The 11857-nt window shown below is 38.8% G+C and overlaps 1 protein-coding gene across 1 annotated transcript in view; it reads left to right on the forward strand.

The window, feature by feature from the left end:
* The window catches only part of camk1da (calcium/calmodulin-dependent protein kinase 1Da), a 68955-nt gene extending 61097 nt beyond the window's left edge, over positions 1-7858 (forward strand). The window contains exon 11 of the mRNA XM_008401450.3: positions 75-7858. Coding sequence (XP_008399672.2) covers positions 75-199 — 125 coding nt within the window. The 3' untranslated portion in view covers positions 200-7858. The remainder of the gene's footprint in view (positions 1-74) is intronic.
* Positions 7859-11857: the final 3999 nt, after the last annotated feature.

Genomic DNA, 11857 nt, shown 5'->3' on the forward strand with positions numbered 1-11857 from the left:
TGCGTTTTGGTTTAGGTTATGTCTGACAACCAAATGTGTAGAAACCGTCGCTAAGCTTCGTCTCCTGTCACTAGGTCTCCCTGCGCCCGTCACCCCTTGCAGCCTGGCATCTGCCGCCTCTTCCCCGGCCGCCGGAACGGAGCTGAACCGGCCCCACCCGTCGGCGGTGCCCGCCCCGATGATGACAGAGACCAAGTGACGGCAGGTCCCGCGGGGCACCAGCTGGGAGGCCACAGCTCTGTGAGAACGAGAGAGTCTAAGGTTTCAACAACAACGTAAAAAAGAAAATGTGAAAGGGACGAGCAGAGAAGAGTGCGACCGTACTCTTCACCGTCCTTCCCGCTCTTGGATGCGTTCTCTCTTGTTGGATATGCCGCCCAACTAGTTCCCCGCCCTGCTCGAAGGAGAGCAGAGGACTCCATTACCCACAAAACCCTTACGACGATTGACGCCGCCATTGCCATACGTTACGGCCACAAGGATAGTTTGCAGGATTCTTCTCGTAGCATCAAGGCATCCACTGACTCTCACCGAGCAAGTCTGCATGGTCGGCTGCTCTGTGCTTACGCTGCAACTTTTGGTGGGGGTGGGGCTTATGGAATCTGGGCTGTCCTGTTTCGGCTTATTCCGATTTTTTTTCTTTTTCAATTTTTGACTGTTGGCAACTGGATTGTTTGGTTCTTTCTTCTTCCTGTTCATTTTAAAGGCGGCATGTGTAACTTTCAGAGCATCGCCACTTTGGTGTGATTACTGTAAATAAGCCATAGCTGAGATAACTGACGAGGAGTCGGCCCCTTCATCGCTGTTGTTCTGTAGGCATTCCTCTCCATGACGCCCCGTTTCCCATAATTCCGTTGTCTCATATCACCTTCACTGCATTCTGTGTTTTGAATATCGATGCGAATCGCAGTCGGACCGTCTTCTGTGCAGCGAGCCCCCTTTGTTTGCGCAGACTCTACCGATGTTGATACGTTTGGGTGAAAGCCTCATGAAATCTCCTCAGCCGCTTGTTTTCGACGTTCACGCTTGCAGAAGTGCTTTAAAAGTACCATGTGACTGTTTGGAGATGTGGAGACATGCGCTTTATCTTTTTTGCACAGGGAAAGGTCAGACATGTTGTCTCTGACCAATTAGCTGCCATGCACACGGATTTATCAGACGGAGGAAGAAGAAGAAGGAAAAAACAGAAGATTGTAAACCTAGAAACACAAACGGATGTCTTGTAAAGGTTAATTGTGTGAAGTTATCGAATTCGGTGGATGATTTTATTTATTTATTTATTTTTTTGTAACAATCACCCTTTAAAGGAGACACACAGAGGAAGCTGCGGGCCGCAGAGAATGAAATAGGTCTGTGTTTACCTGAGAACTGCCTCCACTGGATGAGTTAGAGACCCGCCAGCAGTGCAAGAAAGTATTCACACACTTTGAGCTTTTTAGTCACATTGCAACACATTTCAGCAAGTTTGTCATGATGCTGCCACCACCGTATTTCATCAGTCATTATGTAATGTAGGTGGGGGTTCCCACATGTTTCCATGACTTCTGACCGGACCCGCCGCCCCCTAACAAGCCAACCGGCAGAGCTACTACATATAAAGAAACATCAACTTCTACAATGTTTATCTGCAGGTATTTTTCACTATTCAATAATTATTACATGTGTTTAGCATAAATGCTAACCTCAAATTGATCAATTATAGCTTGATCAATTTGACTGGCAAATAAGAGTTAAATAAATTACTTTAACTTATATTTTATTGTAATGATTTTAAAAAAGGAGTAGATTTAATTATTTTTAAAAAATGATTGAAAACATTTATTGGAGTCATTTTTTCTGTCGTTTTCATCTTCCCTCCATCGTTCTGAGGCCCCCTGGTGGCATCAAAGCTTGTGTCGTTAATATGGCAAAGCATGCAAAAGTTCAAGGGATGTGGATACTTTTTCTTTTTTTTAAAGTGCGGAGGTGTTGGGTGCAGGATGCGTCAGGATGCCGTCCTCCCTGCCGCTTGTTCCCCTCTCTGTAACGAAGCCATGATCTCACCTGCTGGTTCTTTAAGCTGTCCTCAGGGAAACCTGCAGCTGCACTGTGAGCTGGCCAACTCCAGCTTTCTGTTGGCTTTTTCTCTTTTCCTCTTTTGTTCGCAGGAAGCGTTCTGGGCGTGGCTGCGGTTTACGATCCGAGTTGTAAGATCTGAGCTCGGCTCTTATCCCGTCGCATTAAAAGACGTGTGACATGAACTTTGAGGATAAAGACAAAACTGGTCCTTTCTGTTGCGGACTTCTTCAAACTATTACCTGATTAGATATAAGCTAGGGTTTTTTTTTTTGTTTTGTTTTATTTTAATATTAGCTTTATGGATTTGCTAGCTTAGCTTCTTCCCTTTAAGTTTTCTGTGTTTCTCAATTTTTTTCTTATTATTTTTAATTACCCTGATTTAAAAAGCCAACTGGTAGTATTGTTTGATTATTATTATTTATTTTATTTTTTTAGACATAATTCAGAACCAGAACTGCTCACTGCCAGGTGCTCACTCTCACACACATATCAGATTGTCAAGTCCTTATTAGATGCTAATTTTTTTCTAATCCCTTTATTGTGAAATGTAGCCAAAGACTTGTTTGCATTTTTTTTTTAGACTAAATTGATTCATGTTGAAGCGGTTAAAGCAGAGTTACTCTGAGGTGAAGCATTTCGGAACACAAGCTAAAACTAAAGGGCTGATCTCCATCTGCAAACTAATCTAGAACCCCATCGACCTTTGACCCCTTCTCTGGCCGTATATCTTTATTATCTCCAGTCGTGCTGCTAAAAGAAGAGGCGCGTCTCGGTGAACGCTGGGTATGAAAGCACATCTGGAGCCGAGGGGTTGGCAGTAAATCAAAACGCAATCTGCCACATCGTTTGGTACGTTGGGAATCACCTGAGGTTGATTTAAAGGGACCACAGCGAGACATTTCTCAGTCCAAACGTTGGTCGCAGAATTACAATTTCTTTATTTGCGGCATGGTTTGATCTATTTCTTTATTTTTTTTTCTTTGCTTTGCTTAAGTTTTTTTTTTATTTTTATCAGTGCTAAAACTCTTCTTTTAAGGTTTGAGGTCATTATTATTGGTCACTTTGGCTGTAGCTTCACTGATGGTTTGCATACAGTGTGTGTTGGTAAAGAATCGTCGTGTTTCCGTAACAGGAAACGTTTGACGGTCTGCAGGATTACAGTGGCTATTTTGCAAATATGTACCAGTATTACTAAATGTTAAACAATTCTTCACGGGACAGTTAAGATTTTTTTTTTTTCAGTAATGTTCCGTTAAACGGTAACACACAACCTTTATGTTAGTTGTGAGATATTTTAACATGGTGGAAGTCGACATTTGTTTTTTGATGAGGCGTAAGAAAAGTTTAAAAATCGATTCAATATTATACATGAACCGCTTTGGGGTTTTTCACGTCGGAGTCTTTTTAAAATGCTCAAATTGCACTTTGGTCATTTCCTGTGTCAGACTAGCTTATTTGCATACAGTACAAAGACCCGAAGAAAGTTACCTAATTCGGTTAAATTGTTAACTGCTTGCCATATTTTAACAGAAAATTCTAAGTTATGCCTTTGAATCAGAATGGAGTTAAAGTCATTCTGGAAGCATTTTAATGGCATTAAAATGTTGATGTTGGACATCAACATTATTATTCTGGCTATAATGACCATAAATAAGTTGATTTTAAATGTTGATCATTTATATTAAATTGATCTATAATTTAGAAAATATGCCTCCCTCTCTAACTAATTAATACAAAAGGCCTCATTCACTCACACACACAGGCACACACACACACACACGTTTAATTTACTGTATCATTTCAACACAATTATGCAACATACCTCCAATAATATGGCATTTATATCTCAAACAGCTGATTTACTTCATGCCGTTTCCAACGCAACACGTCTCCACTCAGAATTGAAGAAGGTAATTAGACATGGCAGCGTTCGGTGTGTTCTCAGAAAGAAAAAAAATCCAAAAAATGATTCCCATTTTTTCCCCTTAGTGATGTCTCATTCCATTTTTCTATAGAAAAACCCGAAAATGCGTTTGTTGTATGTTTCTGCGTAACCGAGGGGAACTTTTAAGGGCTTTAGTCAAATGATCACCTTAATCTGATTAATTGCTGTGACCGTATATGTTGCAGTTGATTGCTATGCATTTGTTTGTTTTTGATTTTGTTTTAAACTATTCTATGTTTTCTCTACTTTTTCTTAAATGCGGGACCAGAAAATGCAAAGATTAGCAGCTCTGGCAGGAAGTGCAAAACGAATTCCCTGTTACGCGTTCGACCATTTCAAACATTTGCCTTTTAGAATAAAATAGAATAGAAATTCCTCACTAATTGCTCCTAAATAAGGTAGATTTTGTTTAGATAAAATGTAATTCCCTCACATAGGGATGTTAACGAAGCCACCAATTCATGTTTTGTGTTCATCTGACATTAAACGTGATGTCCAGGCTGTAGACTATCAGCTGAGAGGAAACGGAGGATCGTGCTCCTCTGTAGTTTTTATGTCCGCTGTTTTTTTGTTTTGTTTTTGTTTTTAAAAAAAATCATCTGAATGAATCTTTTTTTTCACATTAATCATGCTACTGTAAATAGATTGTGAATATAAATGATCTTTTTGGAGATATTTATGGAATCTGTGGTTGAGGAGTTTGTGAATGGATGAGGGAAGCTGATTGTATCATCTATGGAATGTTTAATGTTAAAACAACAAGAAAAAAAAGCTGAACTCCCCTTTACTTCCTCGCTGCTGTAAGTTTTCAGAAACACCGTCAGCGTCCGTCCAGCCGAACAGAAACAGCCTCACTTACAGAACTCAGGCGTATGATTTTTTATTTTTATTTAATTTTTTTGCCATTCTAAAGGAAGAAATCCAAAGCTGTGATCGACTCAGAAACACACTGCTATGGACTGTTTTGAACTCACTCTCCTTTGATTTTTTTTTATTTTATTAAATTTTTTTATGAAGATGCCGCAGAAGTGCACAACCACACACACACACACACACACACACACACACACAAAAAACACAAGCATGTTGGGGAGAAAAAGTGCTTCTAGAATTCAATCTCACATTGAGTGTTTGCATTATCTTATATGCCCTTGTTACGGTGTTACTATCTCTGTATTGTGTAAAAATATACACAGTTTGATATGCATGAGCCCTCAAATAGCAGAGGAAGAGTTTCAGTCCTGTGAACAGTCAGAGTGTTCAGATTTTTTTACTGAATAATTCTCATAAATATATCAAACTAGAGTTTATACAAAGAGTAAACCATTGGAAATTTTACTTTTTTTTTATTTTAATTTGCTTGTTTGAGCAACTATTCTCTGCCTACATACCAATAACCACCTTAATGCAAAGATATTCATACGCCTTCAACTTTTCCCTGTCTTGTTGCGCTACAATCACAAACGTCCACAAATCGAATCGGGATTTTGTGTCCCAGACCAACACAACGTGGTGAATGACTATGAAGTGAACAGAGAATGAGAAATGGTTTCCAGTTTTTGAAACACTTAGCAAATTTGGTATGCATTTATATTCTCTCCGATCCCCCTAAATAAAATAACCTAATTAGTTAAATAGGTTTTGCTTCCACTTCAGAATTTTGTATGACTTTGTGCTGGTATATGTCAGCAGCTTTCAATACTAACATTGAAGGCTGGTTGTAATATGTAAAAGTTAGTGACTCAATTTGAAAGGTGAAGCATGTCTAGAATGGGCACCAGAGGGAAAAATAAATCATGGTTTTATCAGGCTGGTCCTGTCTGCAGACTTAAGACAATTGGTAGTGATGAAGGTAGTGATGTTCTTTAATGACTTATTCACGTGTTATTTTAATTATGTCTTAACGTAAAACACTGCAATTGCGAAATGGTTTTTCAACATTAGCGGAATATTGACAAAGTTTTGCACACATTTTTAATGGAAACACAGCTACTGAGGGTCCCTCACCCAACTGACTCAGTGGCTGTGTAATAACTACTTTGAAATGTAGCTTCATATTACCTTTTAACACAGTTTCTTTTTCGCCGTCAGTTTTTGGTCAGGGAGTGGATAAAAACAGAAGCATTTTGAGTCGTTTGGCTAGCTTAGGAGGCCAACATTGGAAATTTAGAAAAATTAGCATGTGTTAGTAGCTAGCAACAGTACTGAAAGGATACAAAGGTGTCAAAATTATTTGGTGTTTAATTGTAGTTGAGTCCCTAGCGTTAGCATTCACTTCTATCTTGCCTTCCTTCCTTTTTATAGAAAAAAAATAATGACCCAATGGGAGATTTACTTACTTTTCCCTGATTTAGGTGAGCATCCAGACACTGTGCTGATATGAAGGTGGCTTCATACAGTTTGTTTGCTGCTGAAGTTCTTGTCAAGTCAGTGAAACAAAATATTGAGAATGTATACCTAGTCAAAGAAGATGGAAAAAAGAAACAAACAGAAGAAATAATCTTGTTCCCTACTCTAACAGTTGGTTCATCAAGCTAAAGCTAACATCTGTTCCATAAGTAGCCAAGACCAAAAAGCTCAGATTACACTTGGTGGTTGCACAGAAACTGCTACCTTATTAAAGGTGGAAGGGGTGCACCTGTAATAATTTTCCCACATGAAACATGAACTGAGAAGTAAACATGTAACATTTTTCCACTTGGAGCAACTGCCTGATATACAGAAGCATTTAACTTCTGCTGGAACTTGGAAATAAATAAATTAACAGTATCTCTTTGTTGTAACGTCCCATCATAGCAAATATTTTCATTTTAACGTGATATAAAAATATGCTCCTCGGTTGAAAAGGCATAAAGGGGCTCGCCGTGACTCTTTCTTCTCATGCCGTTTCTTCTAGATATTGTTTTACTCTTACAACTTTTCTTGTATAAAATATTTTGTTTTTAATGAGATATAAATCTTGTAACGAGTTTTTCAAATCTAGTTCAAAGAATAAAGTTTTTCTAATGATCCTAATTTTACAAGCTCTGTCAGTTGAACCCTTCCTTAGGTATAAAGGCAGAGAAAATTTTTTGAAAATGTTATACTTGCTTGAGTGACCTTTATGTTGTGGACAGGCAGTTACTCTGACTGAAAACACGTGTTCTCCTCTCAGTTCAGGAAGATTACTGTTGGCGTACCGTCTTTTACTTCCTGTTCCCCTGTAAATAGTCATTGGCCTCTTTGGAAGTTACTGCTTAATAAAAACATCAGAATTATAGTAAGGTTCATAAAATAGCACTAGCTTAAACCCCTATTACATTTTGGAGATAGTAGTTGTTTTGCGACGGTAGAAGTCAATTTTTAGGCTAGTTGTTAGCTTAAAACAGCTAGCTCATTCCTTATGAGGTTTTAACAGATTTTCAAATTACGAATGATCCCTTCAATAGTTTCGTTATCAGTCATACAAAATGTGATGAAAGCCCTGCAGGCTGTAGGAGCTCTGTCTTTGAGAAGAGTCTGGACTGAAACTTTCTCTGTGCTGTTAGCCGGGGCCCTGCGTCTCTCTGTGGTTGTCCTCGTCCAGAGCCAGCTCAGCTAGCTAGCCGGCCGTATTTACTCTCTGCATGTGACCACAACAAACTCCCATCTTGTGCACCATTGTCGCGTTGACGACACCGGAGCGGGCGCCGCCTGCTGCATTTATTGTGGTGGGATGATGATAACAACGACGATGATGATGATGACTTTTTGTTGATGGGGCTTGTGTTTGAGATGCCTTCGACAATCATGTTCACATATCAGACCTACCATGACGACACAGGCTGCAGAAACTGATTCTGTTTGTTATTCTGGAATAAAACCTGAATGACTGTATGCTGACTACTGTCTGTTTGTATGGATGTAAGATAGTGTGGCTACAGAGCAGTCACACTCTATAGTCTTCATTTACAAAGGGGCAGAAAATCCAGTCTCAACACATGCAAAAGTGGTAAATGCATTTGAAACCAGATATGAACATAAACGGACTAAAAAGACACAAACATTTTTTGTCTTATTGTTTGAAGTTAAATCTGACCAAGCCTTTCTTGAGATAGCTTAGTTGGAATTACCAAAATTATTTCTATTTGCTAAAAACCCAGAAAAGGTGGTCATACATTTTTTCAGAATAATTTTTTGTAACTTTTCTCGAATTCAAATGTTAAACACGCCAAGGTCTTTTGAGCTGTATGACTTTCATCAAACCTTTTGATATTCCTTCCACGAGCTACACTCAGTTTATGTAAATATCTGGTTTCAACAGGAACAAACCAGCCAGAGAAACACGACCAGTTGCTTTCTAATAGACTTTTAGTTTATTTGGAAAAGTGTCAAAACTATATCAAAAATAAGTGGGGGGCAAAACAGAGGTCAACATAACAGACATCAACTCGGGCAGGAACACGGAGAACTCGGGCACAAAGTGACCGACACAAAAAGGCTTCGTTTGCCTCAAAGGGAAATGAAATGTTGTCATAAATCATACAATCAAGTTATCTTCAGAGATACTTTAGTCCTACTCTCCATCCTTGAACAGTTGCTGACTGTTGACACAAAAAATCTGCCAAATAAAACCTAACAGGACGAAAAAGAAAGGTCAGTACTGCACTACTCAGTAACCTGTAGGAAACCACATTGGGTTGGGACTATCTGCCCAAAGAAGAAGAAAAACTGAACAACAAATAAACGACAAATCCCCCTTTCAATCAGACAGTAGCACGACCCACTCAGTGGTTCTGCTATTTCAGGAGAGCTGATGCAGCTTGGATACTTTTCTTTGATCGATGTGTCACTAAACTAGAACTCGAAGGTAACTGGAAACCCCAACAAAGACAAATGAGTCTTCATTTGTCCGTCTACAACAGGCTGACAAATAAAGGCAACTTGATGTGTGAACTCCAAATAGTCCAGTAATAAACAGTCAGGCTAATAAAACATTCATTTTACGTTATGGTTTTTATAGTACACACAAATCTGAAATGTCCAGTCATATCAATGTATGTGAAAAATAAAAAATTAAAAAGTAAGCTTTACGATTCAGTCTGAAAGACAATGTTGAACTTTTCTCGTGCTTCATCGTTTTTGCTACTTTTTCTTGATTTGTCTCTAAGAAATGTGAAATGACACGCTGACATTTCTAACTTGGCAATGTGGAAAAACTCAAGGAGAACTTCACGTTCTCCTTGTGACTCATGGGAGGTTTCAACATGGCTGAATTTAGGGCTTTAGCATTAGCTTTCAGGAAATACCATGCTGGTGTAGCTCTTTAGCATACGAGAGTAACATTCATTGGTCAATCTTCCACTTTGGTTCTCACCACTTCTCCATTTGTATGATTAGAAGTGGTGAGCATCCAGACCAACATTTACCCTTGATGTGCTGCATAGCAGATGTTTGAAAGACAAAAGACAGATGTTACAAACACTTAAGGCACGTGTTACCTTCAGTACCCCTTGGTGGAAAAAGGCTTTTAGGGTTAAAAGAGTTCAAAACATGCCGCGGGCAGATGTTGCTAGCTTATAAAAATGGGCGTTTAGCTTAGGCTGGGAATCTATAGGGGGCCAGGGGTACTTTCTGGTATTCAGTGTTTTCCCTCAAACGTTCCTGGCAGTTTCACAGCTTCTCACCAATGCAACTGATTTTTTTATTTCTTTTGCTAATAGTGAAAACATTATGGTTAGATAATAATGCTAAGTCCTCAGGTGGCTAACGGTTAGCATTTGGTGCTTAAGCTTTTACTTAATGCTAACTTTTTTCTTTATCATCACAATTTCAAGAAAATTAGTAAAAAAAATAGTTATATATTTTTTTTAAACTGCGTAAAATCACCTTGCTCTTGCATATAATGTGAGTGGAATGAAAGTGACAGTGTCCCAGAACATCAATTTAAATTACTGCCATAGATTCTGAAATGAATTATTTCTGCAGTGATTAGGGTAGACAAAATAATAATAATAATAATAATAATAATAATTAATAATAATAATAATATTCAAGTATGTGTAAAATGCATCATTCAAAAAAACTCCTTGAGTAAAATAGGTATTTGGTGACTATTTAAATAATGTTTGGTTAAAATATTTGATGTATTGTTTTGTTTAGAAATTGTATAATCAGACAAAAATATAAAATTTTGTACAAACAAATAAAATAAAAACTAGTATTTTTTGATTAATAGAATAAAATGAATAAAAATTCCTAAATTAGGGCACATCAAATTTCCATATCTCGCTTTTCACAACATAAAGCATCTAGAAGCTACACCAGGTGACGTACGTCGAGTTTGAACAGAGTAAACTATTGGCAAGGTGTGATCTATAATTGATCATAGTCACAGCAGGCTTGAATCATTTTATTGAGCGGTATCAAAGCAAAGGGGGCTGTTCACAGCGAGGCACCATACTGCTAGGATTTTTTATTTTAATTCAGCAGAAATAACAGATAGTGTGGTTAGAGTTGACTTTATCTGGCTGAGCGGTCTGCTGGAGGCCTGGCTTCGTTCGTCCCAGATATGCTCCTTCATTAGCCGCCCTGGACTGGCTTCCCACAGGTCCGGCCTCTACACCTCTGCTGCTTCCTCTGACTCAGCTGGAGATTATTCTCCCCATTATCTCATCTCAAAAACAGAGGAATGGAAACACTCTCACACACACACACACACACACACACACACACACATTCGCACTACAAAGCTCATGGATTAAAAGCAGAGAAATAGAGGACTAAATCAAAGTCTCTCTATGCCTTTTCTGCCTAAGTAAATAGAAACGTCCTACACGAGGGAACAGAAGTAAATAATTGTTGAATCCTGTTCCAGCAGATGTGCTTGTCGGGCTGATGTCAGGCTCACAGCTCTAATTGCTTGGAAGTGCTGCAAGCCACTGATTGCTGGACTTGCTAAACAGATTTTTCTCTCTTTCCTCATCTTTAATTCAGCAGTTCAGCCACTTTTGTCCCACTTATCTGTAACTTGTCCTCTTCAATTTCAGCCTTCCTGTCGCTAAGGACCCTGCTCACATTTTCTGTCGCTCTTCGCAAAGTAACACATATACTGCAGCTCCTAAAAGACTAATTACAAGCCGATATCTGAAGCGGCGAGATAACACGCATGCCTGGCGGCAGTCAGAACGGAGATCTTGACGTGTTTTGGAGTTTTTGCTGCGTTCAGAGATCAACCGTGTCAGCAGGACTGGCATACCAGAGTGTCTCTTCTCATCATTTTAGGGGACCAACAAATGGTATGTTCCCCCTAGGGAACTGCTTTCGATCCCCTCACTGATACTGGAAGCTGCTGGGGAATTATTATCTTTTGTAGGAATGTGTCCTTTACTTTTTGATCCATTTTCATTTAAAATTCCACAAGATGAAAGTGTTTTTCCACCTACATTCTCTTTCTTTTGAAAGATTTGAACGTGTTGTTGGGTTAGATGACCATTATCACACTTAAAATTGACTTTCAGTCTAAAGCTAAAGATGGTCCACATTCTTAGGAAGCAGGGTTCTGTAGCCCAGGCATAACTAGCAGCTTCGGTCAGTGATTTTGAATAACCAGGTGCAAACAATTCTCATTTTTTTGTGGATTTTCTCTAACCCACGTACGCTGATAGTTATAGATCCCATCTCAAATAAATACAGACACCAAAACTAACAGCTTGGTCCGCTACTCTCCTACTGGGCGAATAGCGGAGCAAAGTTTCAGTTTAGCGTTTATGCTAACTTTGAAAACATTTAGCACACTTAACGTCCAATAAATCTTTTTTTTTAGATAAATTATAAAGCAGTCATTTTCTTGGCGGTTTTATAATCTTTCAGTTGAATGAAGACATCTGTGTTAAA

Source organism: Poecilia reticulata, chromosome 23 (genome assembly GCF_904066995.2).
Source record: "Poecilia reticulata chromosome 23, P_reticulata-male-v2, whole genome shotgun sequence".
Lineage (NCBI taxonomy): Eukaryota > Metazoa > Chordata > Actinopteri > Cyprinodontiformes > Poeciliidae > Poecilia > Poecilia reticulata.